At 35.5% G+C, this 25,540-nt stretch overlaps 2 protein-coding genes and 1 long non-coding RNA gene across 3 annotated transcripts in view; 1 reads left to right on the plus strand and 2 right to left on the minus strand.

Annotated features, from left to right (window-relative positions):
* LOC307171842 (uncharacterized protein) overlaps positions 1-10,734 on the minus strand; it is a 27,432-nt gene extending 16,698 nt beyond the window's left edge. Inside the window, exons 1-7 of the mRNA XM_079893751.1 lie at positions 10,571-10,734; positions 10,086-10,245; positions 9,915-9,986; positions 9,744-9,820; positions 6,378-6,478; positions 3,503-3,619; positions 2,989-3,063 (exon numbers count right to left, since the gene is read on the minus strand). Of these exons, the coding sequence (XP_079749877.1) occupies positions 2,989-3,063; positions 3,503-3,619; positions 6,378-6,478; positions 9,744-9,820; positions 9,915-9,986; positions 10,086-10,245; positions 10,571-10,633 (665 nt within the window). The 5' untranslated portion in view covers positions 10,634-10,734. The remainder of the gene's footprint in view (positions 1-2,988; positions 3,064-3,502; positions 3,620-6,377; positions 6,479-9,743; positions 9,821-9,914; positions 9,987-10,085; positions 10,246-10,570) is intronic.
* LOC307171843 overlaps positions 1-25,540 on the minus strand; it is a 77,499-nt gene that overhangs the window by 25,634 nt on the left and 26,325 nt on the right. The gene's annotated exons all lie outside the window — the stretch shown is intronic.
* The window catches only part of oxr1a (oxidation resistance 1a), a gene marked incomplete at its 5' end in the record, with an annotated part of 162,380 nt that continues 151,619 nt past the window's right edge, over positions 14,780-25,540 (plus strand). Inside the window, 2 exons of the mRNA XM_079893747.1 lie at positions 14,780-14,849; positions 23,470-23,615. The remainder of the gene's footprint in view (positions 14,850-23,469; positions 23,616-25,540) is intronic.

Genomic DNA, 25,540 nt, shown 5'->3' on the forward strand with positions numbered 1-25,540 from the left:
AGTGAAGAATTTATGTATTACTTGATTGTTCAAGCTACCTCACAGAAGTGCTCTGTTTGTTTACAGAGTTGTTGAATGTTAAAATAAGGTGAATTAAATAAAAAATAAGGAACATCCTGGATCTGTTTTTTCGCTCTTCTTTATTCTTTTTTTATGTATTAAGTATCGGATCGGGACTCGGTATCGGCAGATACTCAAAATCAAATGACTCGGACTCGGACTCGAGGGCAAAAAAACCTGATCGGGACATCCCTAATTATGTGCCTCTTAAAACTAGAGACAAACATTTAACTGTATAATATCTTTAATCTACTAGGCTTGCTTTAGGACAGTTAGCGGAGCTATATGAGTTTTAAAATCTTGAGATATGGCCAGGAATGGGCAGTTTATCCTATTGGGAAACTAATATTCCTATTGGGATCTGCATTACTGTTCAAAAGTTTGGGGTTTGTAAGGTTTTTAAATGTCTATTGCTCAGCAAGAATGCATTTATTTGATAAAAAAAAAAATAAGAAGAAAAAAAGTAATATTGTGAAATATTATTACAAATTAAAATAGCACTTTTCTATTAGAATATTTTTTTTTCAATGTAATTTATTCCTTTGATAGCAAAGCTAAATTTTCAGCAGAAATATTTCAGTCTTCAGTGTCACATGATGCTTCAGAAATCATTCTAATATGCTGATTTGCTGCTCAAGAAACACTTATTATTATTATTATTATTATTATTATTATTATTATTATTATTATTATTATTATTATTATTATTCAATGCTGAAAACAGTTGTGCTGCTTTATATTTGTGGAAAACGTGATACATTTTTTCAGGATTTGTAGAACAGCATTGAAATAAAAATCTTTTGTAACAATGTTAAATCTTTACTGTCACTTGTGATATATTTAATGTGTCCTTGCTGAATAAAAGTATTAATTTCTTTTAACTCCTCACCCTTAACTTTTGAACGGTAGTGTACTTGTCATAAAATATCTAGCTTTCTTGTGTTCTGATGGAATAACATAAAACAATTCCCATTATGATCAGTTCCAAATTACAATATAAGTTCCAATAGGAATTTTATTTTATACACATACTTTTAAGCCAGTAACTGCAGACAATAAAAGTATATTGTAGAAAATTCCACAAATTATTCCAGCCTGCAAAGCTGTTCTAAAAAAAAAAAAAGTATGCAGGATTTATATTGCACAGATATCACATAATCTTAAGCAGAAGTGTTTAATACATCTTCAGCATCTTTCATTTAAACCAGCAGCACTTATGATTTAAGATCAGTAATAAAACTTGTGTGATACGGATATTAACTTAAGCCCTGACTTAATATCCACAACATTTAATTCACTGTGTCCTAAGTAATTGGATTGCATGTACACCGTCTTGCACTCAATAGGTTGAGCATCTATTAATCAAAGCGTAATTGTGCACATTTCCCAGATAAATGGCGCTGCTTCACGTCCAGTCACGTACAAATGAGTCAATCCGGACATATTCATTTCTTATCTAGCTGAACTCATTCGAGTCGCATAATGGCGATAAATAATAGAGGTAGGAGTTTATGAAACGGGATATTCTGAGAAGGAAGGAGAGCCGTGCAGAAGGGATCTCTGAGGAACTGCGATCATGTCCTTGCTAAATGACTCCAATAGCAAGTAGAACAAGGCCAGAAAATGTGACTATTTCGTACTTACACTGAAATTCAATAGCTTCAGCAAGCTTAACTACGGACATAAACTGCAACTAGCTTAAATACCCATGCAATTGGAGCTGTACGTGGTTGTGTAAATATTTAATGAGTGCTTATGTGGGCTGTATATTACGGGCAGCTCAGATTTTTCAGGACTAAACAGAGAAAGTGTAGTCAAGACTTGCTCTTTTCAGCTCTGACAAAAGACACAGTAAATGTAAACAGTACGGGAGCAAATATTTGCTCTTACAATGATTCAATTCAAATCTTTACTAAAAAAACAAATCATAAATGTGGTCCCATTTGGTTCAATATAACTGGGAGAATTTATTATTTTCAAAAAAATTAGATGAAGACACTAAAATAGCTGCACAAATAACATGGGTTTTAGGTTAAAATTCAGATGTACAATTTAGAATGTACACAGAAAAGTGTATTTTGAAAAGAGAAAAGAAAAAATATTCCAATTATGCAGCAATAACATGAATTTTCAGGTTTTGCATAAATTGGAGTTTATGTCAGCTCAGGACTAAATACTAAGAAATTTTGAATTATTAATATTATTAATTCTGGAATATTAGTATTTTCCATATATATTGAAAAAAAAAGAAAAATATGAGTTGATAAATTAATGTTAAAATATAAATATATTAATAATTAAGATTGTATATTTTATTGGAATGCAAATGTGTTTACATAATATTAATAATTCATATATATACTGAAATACAATGAAATTTTGAAATATTATATTTTCATATATTTTTTCTGGATTTAATAGTATTTTATGAAATATTAATATTATATAAATATCAAATATACAGTCTGATAGTATCATTTTAGACTATCAAATCAGATATTATTTGTTTATCAATGAATACAAATTTAGTATACAGGTATGACTTGATCCATTCATTATTGTCCCGTAAAAATCAAATCAATGGTGAAGTGTGTAATTTATGTGCCACTAGCATAACCAAACTTAATTGCTAAAATAATTGTTTTCATTGTGTATTGCTTATCGGGATGATAAAACGAACAGAGTCATCATGTGTTAATACATGCTACAGTCTACAGTCTGTATGCTTTTCAGGAAAATCAACCTCTGAATCGCTTAAAGTAAGAGAAAGTATTTTAACATCCAAAAAAAAAAAAAACCACTTCACATTTATATCTGCCTCTGGCTCTCATCATTAGGATGGAGCTGGTATATGTGCCTCACACACACACTCTCTCTCTCTCTCTCTCTCTCTCTCTCTCTCTCTCTCTCTCTCGGCTGATGACTCACCAGAACTGCTTCCACTTCTCTTCTTCAAAGACATCCTCTGGGATCGGATCGATCAGCACCAGGTCAGACACTTGCCTGAAGAGACAGGGAGAGAGCAAAAAGACCAGACAGAAGATGTTTCATGAGCACAGATGAGACCTCACACACACCGTGAGGAGAAATGAACAGTGTCTATCGATTGAGATGGATGGGCTCAGAGCCGCAGCAGGGACACTTGGGCGCTACAGGGCTGACACAGCTGAATCTATGGGTTTTAAAGCTGCACATCAGAGCAGATGAAACGTTAAATCTGTCAGATGGAGGGTGGAGGGTCGGGTGAGTGTGTGCCGAAAGGTCGGCCCCATTCTGCCCTCATGGACCTTTTGGTCATGGTAGGTATAAATGCCTGGAAGAAAAACCTTAAACAACCAATGCATTCTACATACTGAACATGCATTCTGTAGTGGTAACAAACTTCCTGACATGTTCAGATATAACTGACTTGATTGTTTGCAAACAGAATGATGTGACTTACGTGTCATGGATGTGGCTGTAGAACCTGCCATTGAGTGTGCCCAGCTCAGAGCCAATCAGAATGAAGGGTGTGGCTATATCTGCAGCCTTGACCAATCGATGAAGGTCATCCACCATCCTGAGGGATAAACAAGGAGAGATGCAGGTCAGGAATGAGCGCAGGTTTGTGTGAGTAAAGTCTAGACATGACTCATCTGACAGTTCATTAATCACCAGGACACATTATGACACACATGTCCGTTCACCTCCAGACGGGACGCCCACTGTCCCAGACTCCTGCTCAGATTTTAAAGCGGTCAGTGATGTTACGTCAAGGACAACCTGACCTCAAACCAGAGGCTGACACACTAAACTAATAAGCACGGTGTACCATGAGACACTAATGGGTTTTATTTCTGACATCCTCATTAACTAAAAGGCCATGAAGATTCATTGAGCGCTGAATGACTTACTGCTGTGTGTCTTTGGTATGAAATTGGACGAGAAAAACTAGAGACTGACCGACATTTTCAGATTGCTATCAGTACAGATTCCTTTTATGTTTAATTTTCTGATAAACAATATACAGATCTAATATTTAATATTTGTTTTATTTCTGTTTTTGGATAATGATAATAGTAATAATTATTAATTATTCTGATTATAGCAAGTATAACTCTAACAACAATTATTATGTATTTATTTGTTTTTATTATTATTATAACAATTATAATTATTATATCAATTATAACAATAGCAATTATTATTTATTAGTTGTTACTACTGTATTATTGCTGTTGTTTTTTGCAATTTTGTTTATGAGAAGATTGTTTTTCAATCAAATGATTACACATTTATTTCATGTTTGTTTTGGGCTACATCTAATCATTAAGTACACATTTTTGGTGTTAAGTTCAAATTAAGTTGAAAAGTGTTATTCATTATGAAAATGTTAAGTATGGTAGTATGCATAGTCAATAAGTCCAAGAACAAACACATGCCCTTCTCAAAAAAGGAAACTTAGCATTTACTATTGGCTTTCCTTCAACAGCAAATCAAATCAGGTTCCAAAAGAAAAAGTTTCAATAAAGAACAAAATGGACGATCATCAAAACATTTTTGCTCCCAGCTTACTGAACTTTAGTCAAATTGATATCTTTCCTTGAAGCTTGCCGTCCGCCTGCTTCTAGAGGCCAGACAGAAGAGAAAAAAAGACCTCTTATAACCAACTCCCCTGTCCTCTCTCTACACATTACTTTAATGCATGAAGAATTGCTACATGTTACAATGTCAACAACACCACAATAAGAGTGATTCCAGGGGCCTGTACCATGATAGTAGTTGAACAAACTCCGGGTTACAGGATTAGTTTTGAGTTGACAAAACCAAACCAATCCAACCAGGCTTTGTTGGTACCATGATGCTGATCATCAACTTTCTACATCAACTCAGGCTTTGATCCTGAGTTTAGGAGTTTAGGTGTGACATCAGTAGCGAACAGCCAATCACATGCTGAGAAAGAGTGAAACTGCGATTCATTTCTCACAAGAGAAGCAGCGCGGTTCACTTCTCTCTTTTGCAGAATATTACGAGATTAAAAAAAATATTAGGAATTTAAACAAATTTAGACAGCAAGAACAAAATAGCTGTCTATGAAAGAGGACAACTAAAAGAAAAAGTCTTGCTATATCAGTGCAAGTAAAAGTTGTGAAGTCAATTTATACAGTTGATAAAGGTATAGAGAGAATTGAACTTTTAAGATCACATGTATACATTTTCACATTTTACATCACATTTTATAGCTTAATCTATTGATTATAAAGCGTATTTATATTACCTTTATTCCTTTAAACTGTGCGTAAAAATAATTGATAAACTAAAATTGTACGTGTGATCGATTAATAATTACATAAATAATATCTAAATCATACAATATTATTATTCTAAATAAGTGTTACTAAAAGCCAGACTGCTACATAGACTTGCTATGTAGTGACCTTTAATTTGGAGTAGAAACAGGTGGAGTGAATTTACAAAGAAATCCTTTGCTCACATCTGATTGGTCCAATTTCGGTTTGGCGATGAACACTGCTAAAAGCCAAACCACTGTCATGGTGCCAAAAACCCAGGGTTGGCGCAAACTACACTGAAACATAAGCTAAACAACAGCCAGCCACTCATGGTATAGGCCCCAGATGTAAGATGAAAAAAACCTAAAGGCAGGACGTCTTGTTGCCAGAGGACAAGGACAAAGACATCTCTCTCCAACAGCGTTGATTGAATAGATTAGGAGGTCATTGTCAAGGACATGAGACGCACAGATACCCGCTTGTGGATTAAAACTGTTCATGTGTTTCAGGGATGTTTCTTTGTTTTCAGATTTACAGCACAATATAACCATACAATATTTCAATACTGTGGATAAGTACACTACCGTTCTTTTTTAAAAGAAATGTTAACTTTTGATCTATTTAATGCATCATTGCTGAATAAAAGTGAGAGTAAAGACATGTATAATGTTACAAAAGATTTATACTTCAAATAAATGCTGTTCTTTTTGACTTTCTATTCAGCAAACATTTGAACGATAGTGTGTGTGTATATATATATATATATAAGGCTCAAGTATAAGTATAAGGCTCAACTATAAGGCTCAAGTGTCAATATTTGACCACTGTTACAGAATAAACATTTCATAGTGGTCAATTTCTTGAATTGTGTCAGGTCATCTTTCATTTTATGAACCATGCTGGAGGAACAAATAGTTTCCCATCAGCTATCATTCATCTTATTAAATTTCAATGCCAATGAAGTTATTTGAAAACAATACAGTGGACATTTTATGGTACTGTTACACACACAATGTTGAAAAACTTCAGACTAAGACACTTTCATACCTTCCAGTGGTTGATATTCCCCACACTTTCTCGGTGCCTGTAGTTTCATTCTGCAGAGTTCTTCGGCTAAAACCTAGGCCGACCCTGTCATAGGTGCACACCTGAGAAACAACAGATCACAGATCATCAAGTGTCATAAAAACGAGAGCAGGAGAAACCTCAACTGTCACTCAAAAACTTTAATTTATAAATTCTTTAAGAAACTTAATCTACAAATAAAGTGTGCATTAAAAGCACTGCAAATTTTACAAAGTCACAATTTCGCCATCATAATCATCAGTTCATCTTTATCATCAAGCATTGCAAATGTTTGTAATGCAGTCACTGTAAAGCAGGCTATCAGCAGGAATCTCCAGCACTCCACAACTGTAGTTTTGTGATGAGAAATGACAGCACGTCACCTCACTGCCTTACTAGAGTAATACAGGACATACTCTACAGCACATGCATTGAAAGCTGAAATCATTTAACTTTGCGGAAGATGAAGAAAAATCAATAATGTCTTTATGGCCTCTTTGGACTCAAATCAATGAAAACTCTGGTGCTGCCTTGTTTATTTAATGTTGTACATGAGAGCAGTGAAAGGCTTTCTCTTATCATCTTGTTAATGAAAGAGATTGCATTAGATCATTCAGAATACACCGTATAAGTATAAAAAACTAACAAAGTACTGTACAGTAAAACGCTCCATTCAATTTGCATATGAATTACTTCATTATTGAATCAGTCAAATCAATTGGCAAATCATACACAAGAGTCATTGGGTCTCATTCACATAAGAATTTGAAAACTGTATTAGGGCTGTCAAAATTGCTCAAAAATGACGTTCGAATATTCCCTCTAAAAACACACGAATATTCGAACTATTCGAACATCTGGTTGCGCATTTTGTCAATAACGAATTACGTCAATAACAGGACAAATTAATACAAAGAGACATAACTACTTGTATAGGTAGTAAATTTAAGTTTAAACATATTTGACAATGTATTACCAACACAAAACCAAGTAAATAAACTAATGGCCAAGACCGCAGACCTCACTCTCGCTCTCTCTCTCTCTCGCCCTCGCGCTCACGCTCTCTCTGCGCATAACGGTTTAAATTAACAACAACAATAAGCACGTTGAGTGCTGATCAAGAGTTTTGTGCAAGCAATTTAAGGTCGCGACTCTTGTCCCAAATATAGCAGGCTTTATTCAGTGATTGAAACAAATTTATTAACATTCATTGAAGTTTTACAGTATAGAACCGACATTGAACGCTCCGAGCGAGCTGTGCTGTGGTAAACATGGAACTTTTCTGTTTAACGTTAAATAAAATGAGGCACACAATTCCGAGAAATGTGACAACAAAGAAATTTTACCCTGAGGTTCATAAAAAATAAAGTGCTATTAAAAAAGAAAAAGGCTACTTACATTCTTGGTGCTTGTATTAAAAAAAGGAAAAACTGACTGCAATTTATTCCATTGTCTTTTTAGTGCACTGTCAACTTTCAGCAGTGACGCTGTGCTAGACAGTGCGACTCGTGTGACCTGTCCCTCAGGCAGCGCACGCGCCCACTCGCAAAGCAGACAGCCGCGCCTCTGCTTCCGCGGGCGTGTTTTTCCATATTCGAAATTCACATTCGAATATTAATTTTCACGTTCGAATTCCTGTTTTTTAAAACTATTCGAATATATATTTGAATTTAGAATATTCGTTGACAGCCCTAAACTGTATGAACATTCTCACAAACAAATCATGATACTCCAATAATTTTCATACTAAAGTTTATTACAAATTTTTAGAAAGAACTGAAATCACAAATACTGTACGCAAAAAAAAGGCCTTATAATTGTGTTATGATTGATGAATTTTATACACAGAGAAACTCTCTTATATATCTGTTATCATATACAGTGAAAGAGTAAGAAAAGCTGCATTACAGCTTGAGCTGCGAGTTTCTCTGTATGACAATGTAGATATGCATATGTACTGTAAGCCAGTCAGGGGAGTCACTAGATCCTTTTACTGGGGCACAAACCCCAGTGAAATACTGTTGTGCCCCAGTAAAATATTACTGATAAATCCTTGTCTGACAATCGTGGAGATTAACGTATACCAACCTGAAAATCATTTTGACAACTCTCTGAGTGTTTGGCATGGTAATGGATATGACAATGTTGATATGTTTGGTCTTGGTGGAATAGATCTGCTACGCTACAGCTGCTGCTGCAGAGCAAGTACGGGACTTGCTACTGCCAATACATACACGACACGCTGCTGAAAGCAAATAAGACATGCTGCTTCTGTACAATATAGCATACATGAAATACCCGTAGTAGCAGATCTATACAGGTGGAGCTGGGGAAGGGGAAGGGTCTCTGAAAGTGCGCTGCAACTGTTGCAGCAAATGCGAGCTCATTGACTACTGATACAGCAGGAGCCAATCAGCTGTGCCCTGTAGAGAATGATGTGATTGCAAGCAGACTGAGTTAAGGACCTATCAGCCTGAGTCATTTCAGTAATCATGCTGTATGTTTGCCATCAGATGTTTAGATTCGGAACTAGCGATGCCAAATTTGTCAATGAATCACTCTTTTGATTAATCGGATTACAAGAATGTTTCATAAATCACTGAATCGTTTGCAGTGGTTTCTCACACCGAAATAGATGCGAAACATTTTATTTGAGACAAAAGTATACACTCACACTGGGCGAGGTGAATATTTGGGCTAAATACTTAGGTTGTATTCACCTACAGTCTAGGACCTACACTGTAGGAAACAAACTTGAAAATGTCTCCTATAATGTGTCAGCAAAGCAGCTTCTTTTGTATGCAGATTGTAAACGACTCTCTGCAAAAAGCCATATTTTGGAGAAGGTTTGGGCGTGTTTTCGCAAATGACAGTCATGCTCATTTAGAATACTCCAAATTCAAAACATTAGCAGAAGAAAAATGAATGTGTGTATGCACACATTGTGAATTAAGCATCATTTGTTTTGTGTGATAAGTTCTCCTGTGCATACAGATACGAAATAATTCAAGCAATTATTAGTAAATGAGACCCAAAGTCAGAATTATAGACTGAATAGATCAGGCAACTCACTTTCAGTGAATAGTTCAGTTTACTCCAAATAACCCAAGACCAGTTATGATACAATGTGTACTTTTTTGGAAAGAATGGTTTAAAAGGAAGATTTGTACAGTTATTGAAACTGAAATCAACTAAAATTTCTAAATGACTGTTCTTAAGACACTGAGTTGCTAAAAAAAAAAAAAAAAAAAAACATTCATACATGAACCAGAATTTTTATTTTAAGGTTTATTTTATTTTAAGTTTTCAGATGTCCAGTACTCATGTTGGCAGTTAGTTTAAACTGACCTTTGTTGATAATGAAAGACTCTCTTGCACATGGTACCAAATATCTGAAGACATTCCTGCTGGAGCATCAAGAACAACTGAAACACAAATGAAACATCACTTACACTGTGCACAACTGACAATATAAAGATCAGATCTTTCATTTTTAGATTAACTATTTATTTAACCTACCAACTGGTCTTCCATACCCTTTGCAAAACAGATGGATCTTTTGGCCGAGGCCGATATCAATCAGCTGGGCACCTGCCAATATAAAGAAATAGTAAAACAATGAGCTGAAAACTTAAGTTCCCACACTGCACATGATCCTAAAGTCTTCCTGAAGAGATGAGGAGGTCTCACCTGTGGGTGACAGCGCCTGCCCCTCTCTCTGCAGTGAGGCGTAGTTCAGGAAAGCTGGAGTGAAGATGATGAAGAGCAGAACCTTCGTCCAGAAGGACACAACAGCCCAGCAGCTCCTCTGAGAGACAGTCACATCTGGAACACCGGAGTCCTCTGATGTCTGTGGGTGGGCAGGTCACATGACATGAAGTGGTGACATTGTCCAGGGACAGAGTTAGCAGCTACTCCCTCTAAAACAACTTACTTTTTTTTTAATCCCAAATGCGTTTTATGCTGCAACCAGTACATTGAAAAATCATACAGAACAGCGTATTTACGAAACAAATGGTAAAATTAGATGGTATCAAATAGTAATACCATGATTTTTTTTATTTGCACCACTGCGGTAGTATTCACAGGGTAAGTTACAAAATACAGCATGGTAATAATACCAAAGTACAGACACATGGCGTTACTATAGCACCCTGTTCATGGGGATTCATCACCTTCTTTCTATCAGGTTTGACCTTGTCCTCATCTTCTCGTCCGTTTGTCTTTCTGCGCAACATATTCTGATAGTTTTTCACTCATATGAAAGATAACAGATGATATTATATTTGTATGAATGAGCGTCAAATACAGCAGGAAGACACTTCCGCATCGACGGTGACCCATGAGGAGCTAAATGCGTTTCGTTAAAGCTTATTGTACCGTTTTGTGTATAACATATTATTATTCACTGAGCGTTTTGATTATTAAGTTATTAATTTATCAAAATGTAGAAATAAAACAATTAAAAATCGCTTCACTTATTGGTTATTATTAGACACTTAAAAAATTGAATTTATTAATTTAACAGACGCTTAATTCACAAATGAGGAACGTCAAAAGCAATATTTTTTTAATTGAATATTCAATAACAAAATTCATACAAAAAAAAATGTAGTTGGCTACATAATGCCTACAAGCTAGAGCAGAAGTGATATACAAAAAAGGTAAGTGTGTGTGTGTGTGTGTGTGTGTGTGTGTGTGTGTGTGTGTGTGTGTGTGTGTGTGTGTGTGTGTGTGTGTGTGTGTGTGTGTGTGTGTGTGTGTGTGTGTACACACACACACACACACACACATTTACCTTTTCTGTGTAAAGATTTTAATGGAACAGTGTTAAAAATAAATTGTATCCTCTCTAAGTTCGTCAACCTTAGGACAAACTTTTTCCGGGGTGGAAGCAGCATCAACACTCCTCATCTTCTCTAGCGCAGCTCAACCAGGCCTCACCAACTCTTTTGGCTTATTCCGTGGGCAGGGATTATTTAAATGAGGAACATTATGACTTCATAAGATCCGGAAAAAGAGTGTTGTTGTCCAAACGAGCCGTTCGTTGTATAGTCCTTTGAGAAGTGAATTCTGTTAAATAAAATATCTCCCTTTGGAGTGGACTTCTAGCTTTGTAACAGCAACATTACAGACTAACTAAAGTTGAAAATGTGAAAAAGCATAATAAGGCTGAGATGAATCCAAAGGTTCTGGGATGCACCACTTTAATACTAAAAGTCTTGCAATGAAACATCTGTCCTGTAAGAGGTGCTGTGTGACATTATCTGACTGTCAGTTGATCCATTTACACAATAACCACCTTAAACCACATTTTATGTCACACTAGCAGAAGGACACACAAGATCAGTTGTGGCAGAGCTGCACTATAAGAGAATATTTAATGTGGCAGCAGAATAAAGGTCATTATAAAGGTCAGTTCCAGCACTGCAACATGAGTGTGAGTGCATTTAACATCCGCCACAGGATACTGACCCTTTTCAGGCCCTGTATAGGTTCAGAGTTTAATTATGTATACAGTGCTGGTAGTCATTCTAAGGGCAATGCTTCTGTCGCAGATGTACTGTATGTAAATTTTGATTTTATGCATGCTCTCACTGCAGGTTTATGCCAGAGTCCAGCATCCATATTGAACAGACTCTGAAGCCTGTGAGCAACCTCAGTTTGTGTCAGTTTGTTTCCTTAGATGAGGCCATGCTAAACTGAACAATTGTAGATATTCAAGGCTCTTCTCTGCAGGGACCCAAAGGAAAATAAAACAACAACGACATCAAGTGCCAGGAAATGTAAGACTTCACGCTGTGCTTCAGACAGCAGGTGTACTGTCATGTGATCGCAAGCGTGGCTCTCTGACTGTCATTCACAGCAATCTCTGAACGATCCCGCTGCCGCCCAACACAGCAGAAGGAGCGTCAATCATCACGATCTGTTCAAACATGTCTCAAATCGACAGCCAGAAGTATCATGCCCGTTCAATCAGCACATGATTTTAAAGGCAATAAATGCATGCGAGTCATTCTATAATTTAGGGTACATTTCACAACAGCAAAATGTAAAAACAATATGCTTTCTGAAAAAAAAAAAAAAACTACTGGTTTCAATTTATATATTTTATCAGTGTGACTTATCTGATATTTGCTAAGCTTAATCATTAAACACCATTTTGATATTACAGATAAAAAGATGTTTCCCTGGTGAGTTTGTCAACTATGTTATGGGTTACACAAATATTGACTCAAATATTCAATGTCTGTCATATGTCTTCTGAGAATTTTATTTTTTTTTGCAAATACAGTATTTGTACAATTCTCAGCAAGGTCACTGAGGACAAGAATGTTTTGTTGTATTTTTTATCAGAAATCTACTTTAAAGATTATTTTGATAGTTTTACGAGATGTTATGCAAAACTCCAGTCCATGTGGATGTAAACTTTACCCTAAAAGAATATTGGAAGCATCATTCTAGATATTTAAAATGTATTAAAAAAAAATGATTTTTTAAAAAAAAAAATTCTTTTTTCAAAATAGTTGACCCTTAGAGTGGCTGTTGACCCAAGTAACATAGTTGACTGGACACATTGTTACAATGACAAAAGTCATTTACATGTGAAGATCTCTTATGTTCCCACTTGCAAGTAAACAATATATAGTAAATAAACATTTTAAAAAGAATTATCCCATAACTTACAAACATTGATTAGCAAACATAAACAGAAGCTCAACTGAAACTGCTAAATGTGTAAGAACAAACCTCATTGGTTCTTGTGGAAGCTCAAACGTGCTGCGTAACACGAGAATGAACCTCATTGGTTCTCCAATGTCAAGCACCACAACTGATGAGTGAGTTGATGAATGTTTAAATGCAAAAAAAAGCCTAAATTCAATCTGTTCATCATATAAAGCGATCGTGTCTCTTCAGAAAATTTGGACTAAACTCAATTCATTTGGATTAGTTTTACGATCTATTTATGTACTTTTTAAAGCATCAAAGTGTCAGTTGCATAGTTGTCAATGAAGGGACAGATAGCTCTCCCAGATTTTATTAAAATATCTTCATTTGTGTTTTGGAACGACATGAAGGTGAGTAAATGATGACAGAACTTTCATTTTTGGGTGAACTAACCCTTAAATTATGAACAAAACTAATCTATGGCAAATAATTCATTATCATCAGAGGACATGATAATGAATTATTTGGCATAAAGGCAATTTCAAGCAAACTGATGTCCATGTTTTCGGTAGCACTTTAGGTAACACTTTATTTTACAGTGTCCTTGTTACATATGTTACATGTACTTACCATAGTAACAGTAAATTATGCATAATTACGTGCAACTAACCCTCAACCAAATCCTAATCCTACCCTAACCCTATAAATACATGTAGTTGATTAATATTACTCAGTACTTAAATGTATAATTACACTGTAACAATGACACCTTACAGTGTCATTCATTTACAAAGGTAAATAGTAGAAAAAAACAGACATAATATTTACCAGGCCTGCTACATAATATTTCACACATTTTCCATAATTTTGATGAAATTGCAGCTTGATTGGAAATGATACACTAAAAATATGAACCACAAAACAAAATAAATCTACGCACAAATGGTGAAAAGTAGCATATATAAAAGATGAAGGCGTTATAATATCATTGTATAATATCATGTTTCAAATTGAGTTGCATGATTATTAAAAAAATGATGCTAAAAAAATGTACCACAAAACTATTCTAACTTACAGACAGACTTCAAAGGAAAATTAAATACCTCCAAGGCTGCTTTTGCATAATAATTTCAATTTATTTTACATTTGATTGCCTTTTTACATACAATTTGTAAAGTTATATTGATGATTTTTTGTATATTTTGCTTTAAATTCTTTTAACATACAATTTTAAATGACAAAAATTCAAAGAAAAAAAATGTATTTAACAATGCAGAAGACATTTTTATGACAGCACCTGGATTATGAAGATATGTGTCATGTGAACCATGATCATATTAGATTAAGAGATATGTTTATCCAGATTAACATTTACATGTATGCATTTGGCAGATACTTTTGACCTTGACCTTGACCTTGGCATTATAGCACTGCTACTTCTGCGGAGTGATTTGCTTGCAGCACATGAGAAGCCCCGTGGTGAGGATCAGAGTTCGCTCAGAGTTGGAGTAAACCACTCCGCAGAAGTAGCAGTACTTCACCTTCTGAGAATATAGTTCCCAGTATGTATACGGTTAGAAGATGGCTGTGTCTCATGTGACCTTGTTATTTGTTCACGGTGTGACTATACAAATCACACCATGTAAATAGGAAAATGTTGGCACTATTTTGTCACTTATTGGGAGCAGTATGCTAGCTGGAGCCGTTTACCTCCAGTCTTTGTGCTAAGCTAGGCTAGCGGTGGGTGCGTCAGACAGAGTTACGGCACGCACGGGGATGAAAAGGGTATGCATGAACTTATCTAACTCTGGGGGATCCGGTGAATAAGCTAAAGTCCCAAAAAGACGGCGTGTTCCTTTAAACACTAACCAAAGCTATGGAGAAACTCAGAGTAAATGGATGAAGGAGGTCCGAGTCTGCAGCCCTCCATTAGATTCATTGCGGTAATGAAATGAAAGCAGGCAGATATGGATGATAAATGGCAGTTATTGAAGGGACTGTCAGGTAGCGTGGGTGCCAGATATTTTTGAACAGCGGCGTTGAGGCCTGCGTTTCCAGAGGCTGTCGTGAGCTCAACCTCCTTCAGCTGTTTCTGTCTGGCCTAATTAAACTTCGGGACGACTGATCTCATTAAATTCAAACCGTACAGAAGACAGAACAGAATCTGACCATTAATATCCAGAGGCTAAAGCCATTATGTAATCAGCTGGAAAATGTTATTGTTTGTATTGTGGAAGTATAGAGAATTGTGTAGAACTCTAATTAACGTAATCAGCATTTGCCATGTTGTCGGCACAGATATGTATATATACATAATCATGATTTTACCAGCATAAAATCTGAATGTTAATGGAATAATGTAGCCTGTACTGATGTAGGCTTTTTATTTTTCACTAAATTATACTTTATTTATATCCTATTTGTCCTGTGCATTACCCATGCATGAGTATGTTTCCGAATCACTATACTTTTCCTAATTCGCATTGTTTATTTCTTTTTCTGGAATGATGTTTTCACATATACATTTTTTTATAGGTTTGTTAAGTTACACCTGAGATATGTTAATACATTAATTCCAGAAGCAGTAAATCGATTGCAATCACATCATGTCTGTCTGCAATTAAGGAAAAGGGTGTTTATGAGCAGTTTCAGTGAGTAATCATCATTGATTTGAAATAATTAGCCAAGAAAATAGGAACACGTAGGAGGCTTGCAATAAACTATGAGACGTTAAAGGAATAGGTACCACAAAGATTTCAGTTTTGCCATTCAGTCTTCTGAAGTCATAAATTTGTGCAATCATCTTTGAGTGAACTATTAGATATTGCTTTCTACAAGATTTAACCTTAAGATATTAGCAAAAATTGTGCTGGATATAAATTTCTCCTCACCTCAAAGAGTTCACAAACATTGCATATAATGACTCAACGTAAAACAGAGAGAATGTGTCAGGCGACCTGTCAATCATCCTAAAGCCAACAACTGTCTACAGAAATCTAACTGGCTCTCTGAGGAAGTATATGATGCATTTTTAATGAACCATTTAAAAGGCATAAACTCTGGCAGACTAGACACACACCATGTGAGAAGAGTCAGTCTGCATACTGATACAGCTGGAATATTATATAGCCTACATAATTGCAATACTCAGATATAAGATATTTTAGAGTAGGCCTATCTAGGTCTTGACTTATCCTTAGTTGAATTTGCATTAGCATGAGCTTGCAAGTAAATATCATACCTTTTTCCCTCTTTTTTACAATACAAACAGAATCACTGATTTCTTCATACCCACAATAATATATCTGTTCCTTCAGGCTGATCAAAAAGCGATTTACCTGTGCGAAGTGTGATTCATTTAAAGGAATCTGTTCCTTCAGACTGTTCAAAAAGCGATTCACCTGAGTGAAGTGTGATTCATTTAAAGGAATCTGTTCCTTCAGACTGTTCAAAAAAACAACTCACGCGAAGGAAGTGTGATTCATTTTAGTGAATCTGTTCCTTCAGACTGTTCAAAAAGCGATTCACCTGAGGGAAGCTTTATATACAGGGAATTGTGATTAATTTTAGTGAATCTGTTCCTTCAGACTGTTCAAAAAGCGATTCACCTGAGGGAAGTGTGATTCATTTTAGTGAATCTGTTCCTTCAGACTGTTCAAAAAGCGATTCACCTGAGGGAAGTGTGATTCATTTTAGTGAATCTGTTCCTTCAGACTGTTCAAAAAGCGATTCACCTGAGGGAAGCTTTATATACAGGGAATTGTGATTCATTTTAGTGAATCTGTTCCTTCAGACTGTTCAAAAAGCGATTCACCTGAGGGAAGTGTGATTCATTTTAGTGAATCTGTTCCTTCAGACTGTTCAAAAAGCGATTCACCTGAGGGAAGCTTTATATACAGGGAAGTGTGATTCATTTTAGTGAATCTGTTCCTTCAGACTGTTCAAAAAGCGATTCACCTGAGGGAAGTGTAGTTCATTTCAGGGAATCGGTTCCTTCAGATTGTTCAAAAAGCGATTCACCTGAGTGAAGTATGGTTCATTTCAGGGAATTGGTTCCTTCAGACTGTTCAAAAAGCGATTCACCTGAGGGAAGTGTGATTCATTTTAGTGAATCTGTTCCTTCAGACTGTTCAAAAAGCGATTCACCTGAGGGAAGCTTTATATACTGTCTATGGAGGGAAGTGTGATTCATTTTAGTGAATCTGTTCCTTCAGACTGTTCAAAAAGCGATTCACCTGAGGGAAGTGTAGTTCATTTCAGGGAATCGGTTCCTTCAGATTGTTCAAAAAGCGATTCACCTGAGTGAAGTATGGTTCATTTCAGGGAATTGGTTCCTTCAGACTGTTCAAAAAGCAAGGCTTTTTTCTTTTGTGGTATTTTGAAATATCTATTCATCGCTGTTTTCATCTCCAGTTATATAAATTAGATTGGTATTAGTTTTATTAGGTGTATTTACTATTGAAGGCTATATTAAAGTATAATGTTATCAAGATCTTCATTGTCTTTGTGCCAGATAAACACTGCTCTGATTGAGAAAACACATTTTTGAAATATATCCAGATTTGTGTATTCATTTCTGAACTGATAGTCCATATAAAGATGGAAATATAAGGTACAAAAGGGCTCCATAATGCCAATTGCACATTGAGACTCTTGGATGTCCTTGGCTGCTGGTGTCCAAGTTAGTCATTTGTTGTTGGGTTGCCTGAGTGGGGATCAAAAAATCGCCACACTACAGATTGTTGATCAGACTCTGAAAAATAAGTCGGAGTGCCAAATCCTATTTCAGCAGTAAGCAAGACTGATCCCTGGCTTCAGATACAGCATTCAATGAATGTGATTGCTTTTTCCTATTGAATAAATAGAGATATGGTGTAATAACACATAACCTTTTCACCTCACTGTCTGGTTATGTGTAGCTAGCATTACACCAAATGTTGAGACACCACTGCCAGCTAATATGAATGTTCTCTGAAAACATCCAGTTTTTTAAAATATTTGAAAATATATTTGTGTGAATATTGAGGGAACATTCCATTTTATCATTTTGCAAACATTATGGGAACATTACTTTTGACTGTTCTTTTCTGAAACATTTAAAAACATTAGACCGCCATTTGACGTTTCGTGAACGTTGTATGAATAATGTTTTTGAGCTAACGTTTTGAGAACATTATTTAAGAGCAGATTACTTTGATCAAACATTCCATAAACGTTTTTTTCATAACTTTAGGACAACCTTGCCAGAATGTGAGCCAAAGTTCTGAGAATGTTTCCTGTTGGCTGGGATGGAGGGAACTTTGTTGTTGTTTTTTTAATTTAGCATGCGGTTATTCTTTACATTATGTTTTGTTTAAGAAATAAATGAGTTTGTTAAAACAAGAAGCCTCATATTGATACTCTTTATCATTTCTCGTGGTTGCTAAAAATAAACACATTTATGCACCTTGTACACTGGCAGTCAAAAGTTTGTAATAATTACGATTTTTTTTTATGTTTTTGAAAGAAGTCACCAAGCCTGCATTTATTTAATCATAAATACAGTATAAAATATACTGATATGAACAAAATATAAACTGAAAATAATTTTTTTTTTTTTTTTTTTTTTTAAATGCTGAATTTTCTTAATTTGATCCATCATTATTGGTGCTAATGCAACAATGACTCTTATTATTATCAATGTTGAAATGTTGTTGGCTTAATATTTTTGTGAAAATTTTTTTTTCAGGAATCGTTGCTGAATAGAAAGTTCAAAAGAATAGCATTTTGAAACATTAGAATGATTTCTGAAGGATCATGACGACTGATGACTGTGATGCTGAGAATTTAGCTTTGCCTTTGCAGGAATAAATTCCATTTAAATATTTTAATATAATAAAGTTATTTTGAATTGTAAAAATATTTAGCTGTTTTACTGTGTTTTTGATTAACCAAATGTAGCCTTGGTGAGCATAAAAACTTATCTCGGAAATATTTTAAAAACATGAATTATTCCAAATGTGTATGTGGTGCTTATTCTTATTATCCACAAATCATTTTCTATGCAGATGCTTGTTTCATTCATGCAGTCTGTGACCTTCTGACAGCAAAATAGAAGAGCTCCTCTGTAAAACTTTTAAGACATCTTTCTTGACATTTCCACTGTCTTCAGCCATCATCAGCCATTTTTCTGTGATGTTTCTTCCCTTCTTTTCCCAGAGACACACTGTTTCTCCCAGCAGGAAGCTCTGCTGTGATGAATAGATTTTGAACTATACTGTGTACTGCTCTCAACAAACTCACATGCAAAATTATGTAGCATAGAATAATTTCATATTCAGACAAGAATGGCCTTATTTTCCACATCTCTTGACTCCATTTTCCCCCAAAAAATTCTTATTCTTAAACTTTGCACAATCCAACACTGCATATATATATCCTGCAAATGTCCCCTATTCATTTCTAGGCCTGAAGAAAGACATGCAAAAGAGATAGATTTATTCTCAGTAACAGCCTAATCTGAAGCCAGAACTGAATTTCAGCACACGTTTTCCAGCAGCCGTGTGAGATGTAGCTGTAATTGAGATAACAAAAGCGTTCATGAAAACCCATTTCCCATTTGTGGTATCTGTTGATCAGATATGCCGGGTTCACAGGAAAATATCTGCGGTGAGGGAGTCGTATCTCTGATGGGCATCGTTGGCCTCGAAGCAAACGGCTGGTGCTCGTATCTCCTCCACCTGATTTCCTGCCAATATTCATTTTGCCCTCAACATGTCCATCCAACGGCTCGGGGGCTTTTCAGCTCAATATAGACTCTGCCGTCTCAAATATTCTCTTCAAATGTAATGAAAAACTTCAAAGCCCTCCATCATTTCTCTTTTAAATCGTTTATCAGATGTGATTTGAATCGTTCACTGCTTGAATTTCACAAATGCGGAATAAGAATTTATTCATTTATTCATGCAAGAGTTATTGTTAAGTGATGTTTTCCAGGTTGATCTGTTCACCAAAAAAAAAAAAAAAAAAAAAAAAGAATTAGGATAGGCATTTTTTGTGTGAAAATGATTTGTTAATTTGCAATATATATATATATAAGGTTGTTAACAAAAAAAATATCTATAATAAATAATAAGGGGGTCTGTATGCCCCCTTAAAATGGGGATTTTACACCTCAGATCTTCAGAATAGTGTGAACATTTATATTTGATTTATTGCAGTAAGAATTTTTTTTGTAATTATTCATAAATTTTATTTGCCAAAAACAGTTTGTTTTGAATGCAGTCCTCTATTTGCATGATTTTTCCAGAATTAGCATTAGCCTACCTAAAATTGTGACACTCAGGACAGGAAGTGACATCATTTGGACCCTTTCTGAAAGGTATGAGAAGGTGAGGGCTAGGCCCCCTCATTTACATGTCCGGCACCCTCATATTCCTGATTGTTTCAATTAAAAATGCTGTCTTTTGAATGGGAATGGGTGGATTCTCTGGACTATGCTGCTGACATCTTAGACATTTTAAATAATCACTCTCAAAGACGCACCTTGTCATGTGAAAGATAAGCCCATGATTTGAATTATAGCTTCAAAATTCACATCTAAACAAACCTTTAGCTTCCTAGACTCATTTTGATAATAGATGTAACATGTATAGGTGAGAATACCTTATCAAAATTCACCTCAGGGACTAAAGTGTTGTATCTGCTTCAGAAAGCAAAGTCAGCAATGTGAAAAATGGAGGGAAAAAGCTTCATGACTATAAGCAAGGACTAGGAATTCTCTCTTAGCAAGCCATTCATGAGAATCCTGACATTTGTGAATATGTTGCCCTTTCTCATGCAAATAGCGCTTTTTCTTGCTTTCTTCCCTAATGTGTGGATATGAGGGTCATGTGACTGTCTCAGTATCTGACAGACATGTGAAAAGGCATGCATCTAAGATGGTTGCTGAAGGTCATCGGTTCCTGTGGCTGCCTTCTCAACCCTGCTGTTCTGCTGTCAGTCTTTTCATACAGATAATGATGACCTCGCGGGTAACAGTGCATGTACAGATAAAAGGGGACACGGACTGTAGAGCTTAATTACAAAACATATGGTTCCATGAAGAACCTTTAACATCCATGGAAAGTAGTGGGACAGTATCACACAAAGAAAAAAATGGTTCTTTTAAAAACTGCAAGCCAAAATGGTTCTTCTATGGCATCGCTGTGAAAACCCTCTTTTGGAACCTTTATTTCTAAGACTGTATGTGCGCTCTTGACTGTTAATGCTCTCGTATTCATGGATAAATAGTAATAGGTACAGTAGGTGTGCGCTGAGGCTCTGCCTTCTTTCACGCTGAAATCTTTTCCACTTCATTTCTCCTCATGAGTCCGTCGAGGTCAGATGTCCGTGAGTAAAAACATGTACACACTGAAAAGTGGCTTTATAGTAGAAAATGAAGTTTTAGTTCTGAGTAAATGAGACACTGACACTGTTTTTCATGTTTAATATGGCAAAGCTGCTGAATTTATATCAATCTATTTAAAAAAAAAGAAAAAAAAGAAGTGCTATATAAATAAACCTAGAGTGCCGAATTGCAGAGCTCGAGCAAACATATCCACGTTGCTTTGATCAGATGCTTTATGCTTTATTTAAAAAATGCTTGCTGTTTTCTCAATTTTTTGTGTGTTTATTTTGTTATTGAGAGGAAAGCTCGCAACACATATTAACATAGGCTATTCATCTAAACAAAGTTGTAACTTCTTCCTGAGTCGCTCCATTAGTGTCCGACTCCGGTTCTAACATGTAGGCTGAACACCGCTACTAACTGTTTCTGACATTTTGGCTGCCTGACATTCTCCAGTTTTGTTGTTGCTGTAAAGGCTCCGCCCTCTTCTGGAAAGAGCAGCTCATTTGCATTTATAGGGGGACACACAAAAACGACATGTTTTTGCTCACACCCAAATAGGGGCAAATTTGACAAGCTATAATTAATGGTCTGTGGAGTATTTTGAGCTGAAACTTCACAGACAGACTTATGTTCTATAAAATGTTCTATGAAGCGCCTATAATAATAATAATTCATTACATTTATATAGCGCTTTTCTCTGCACTCAAAGCTCTTTACATAGAAGGGGTAATCTCATCAACCACCACCAATGTGCAGCATCCACCTGGATGATGGAAAAAGAATTATACTGTAGTAAAAGCAAATATCTTCCCATGTATAGAGTGTGTGTGGAGGACGCTAACACAATTCATTGCCGGTTCAAATCTCTCTCTCTTGCTACCCACTGACTCTTTGACTTATTTATGAGAGCCCACCAGGGTGTTCATGGGAAGGCATCAGAGGCATCAATCCGTCACAGCTCTCTTGCTATCCACGCAGCGCCCATCGATTTCCACCTCTTGTGGCGGGACCGTGCCATCAATCAGTAACAAGTCTTATTTCTGCTGGGAAAACCCGGTCTTTGACTTCATGACAACAGAGAATGGAAGACATTTAAAAATGAGAAGAGCAAACTTGAATTTAATCTCATATTTCAGTTGATATCAAATGATATCAGGCTCATGATTTGTGTTTAATTACAGCAATTAAACTTGTATTTGATTTTGCTTAAATTAAAAAGCAATTATCTGTTGCTTTAATTTTATTTAAAAACTTAAATGTCTCCGCATGTAAACACTCATTCATTTATGAAACTTCTCTCAGAACCAACATATGAATGCAACCAATTTTGACCTTAAAAAATAATTAAAATTAAAAGATAATCTTAAGATCTGAAATTCAATTTTAGACACTTATCAATTTAACGGGGTTTCATCTTCAGTTCCAGATCTGAACAGCGAGTGGATCGATCAAGGCCAGAACAGATTATATTACTGCATTAAAACACATTATATAACGCGTCTAATAGTCATATTCATGTCAGGAAAAGGTGAAAACCCTTGAAACTAATCGTGTTGATAAGTAGCCCCATTCATCTACTTGAAAGCTGCAGTTTTCAGTGTACAAAATAGATAACTGTGTTATAGAGCCAGTGAGTGGACCACTGCAAGGAATCAAGGGGTTTTCAAGAACATTTCAATGTACTTTATACACACACACACACACACACACAGAGAGAGACAGACAGACAGACTGTTGGGTTTTCATGTTTTATGGAGACATTCCATAAACAGAATGATTTTCCCCTAAACCTCACACATGTAGTAGCCTATGATGGGGACCAAAAAAATGTAGGACACATATATATACATGATATAAACAAATATATAAATATACATATATACATTCTATATTTGTTTATATAATGCAATAATATTTGGATATTTTTGTACGTTGGAATTATACAGGATACAGGAAACTTGCTGGTTGGAAAATGTTTTAATTCACTGTGTGACATAAATGATTTGGTATGATCCGTTCCTCCCCCTTTCTCAGTGGTTCGGTCTGTATTTAGAAGGTCGGATTACTCTGCGTGAGTGTCTCATCCTGCGCACAGATGCACGTGTGACTGCCTGCATAAACTCATCTCAAACATCCGAGCACGAGAGACCTGGGTCATGGAGAGAGCTTCAGTTTAAAGAGTGAGTCCCATCATTTTTCTCTTCTCTGTCTCTTACATGTTCAGGGGAAGACACTGCATCACCTGCATGCTGTGACAAGGGGAGTCTTTGAACACCTGGATGATACGAGTCCATGCATGCTGATATTTATATAGAAAGTGATAAGACAAGCATTTATAGAGACTGATGGGTTTTACATGATGTTCATATGAACACACAGGAGTCGCTGTCTAATTTTTGGGATTGCGTTTTATCTTCTAAGTTTTACTACTGTTGTAACTCAGTGTCAAATGACATGCAAACATAATTTAATTTTACTTAGCGATTTAGTCAAAGTAAAACATTAATAATAATAGTAATAAGTAAATAAAAATGCATTTAGTTAGTAAATTAAGGCTAGTTAAGAGCTTTTTTCTCTTTAATTACTTTAACACTGTATTTGTAACTGATTAATAAATAATATGAAACTATGATATTATTACTGTTTTTAGTTATTCATTCAATCTCTTGTTTCCCCTTTTGTAAAGGTATTCTCCTTTAAAGGTATTAGCTGTGACAATCATTTCTCTGTATTCTTGCTCTTGCTGTGCTGTTTTGAATGATTCTTCTCTTGATTTATGCTACAAAACAATTAAGACCTTTCTCACAGACACAGAACATCTTTATAAGCAATTTTAAAAAAGTAGACCGTAGTTCACTTCAGATATTAATGTCTTCGTTCTAGGAATGATTTTCCCTGAGAGCGGCTCTGTGATCAGAGATGAGCACTGACTCAACCCTTGTTGAGAACTGAATTGCTCTTTTTTTTATGGACTCATGAAACTTCTTTAATCATTCAAAATGATGTTCAAAAGTACAAATATTTCAAAACGACTTGAAATTCAATGACTTGAAATTGACTTCAAAATGAGTGTGTAATGCACACGTCATTGCTGAATGTTCTGCCTGCTGAGTTTGGATAGAACTATTTTTTAGATTAAATATGAGAAACAGTTTTTTATTCAGTTAAAGGACTTGTATGTAATTCATCTCATACTCTAGGGGGAGCTCTCTATCATAGATTTGCCTCCAGAAAACTTTTGAGTTTCTGAGAGAATCAAAAAGCAGCCTGAGACCATGAATCTGTTTTTTATGCTGACTTTAACTAATTTGCCCAATTAGCCAATTATGTCCTAGCGTTGCATTATGAAATGAAACCTGACACATTGTTCACATTTCATATCACAGATTGTTGAGAGGCCTCTTTACACATAGTAAAATCAATGTAAAGTGTATCCTGTGAATATTAAGCGGTACAGTTTAATATTCTTTGACATACGAGTTCAGATTAAATATTCAGAGAAGCGCAAGCCCACCAGAGGATTTGATTTATCTACAATGAATATATACTTCGCTTTATTCCTCAGTTCCTGCTAGAGAACATAGACACACTTGACAGTCATTTATCAGATAATATATTTCACTCCTTGGTCTTGGAGTAGAACAGCAATCAAATGTGCTCATTTTATAGCAAAATGTAAAGGTATAAATCTTGACAACTGAATCCTTTACTCGTGACACTAAAATGACAGCTGCTACATTGGTTCAAGGCATTTGCTCCACTGTCTGGAAGATCAATTTTGAGATTTCCTAAAAAACACTGTTTCCCTTCTTTATTTGACAGAAGATGTTTATCCGATTTAGCTATAGACCACTTTAATTTTATGTTCTCCCACAATATTAGTAACAAAAAGAATTGTGGTAGCACTTTAAATTAGGTCCATTTCTCAATATTATCTAGCTGCTTACTGCGCATGCATATTATTAGGATATTAGCTGTTTATTAGTACTTATAAAGCACATATTAATGCCTTATTCTGCATGACCATATTCTACATCCCTTAATCCTATTCCTACCAACTACCTTACTAACTATTAATAAGCAGGAATTAGGAATTTGAGGATTT

Source organism: Squalius cephalus (genome assembly GCF_949319135.1).
Source record: "Squalius cephalus genome assembly, chromosome: 15".
In the NCBI taxonomy this organism is placed as follows: domain Eukaryota; kingdom Metazoa; phylum Chordata; class Actinopteri; order Cypriniformes; family Leuciscidae; genus Squalius; species Squalius cephalus.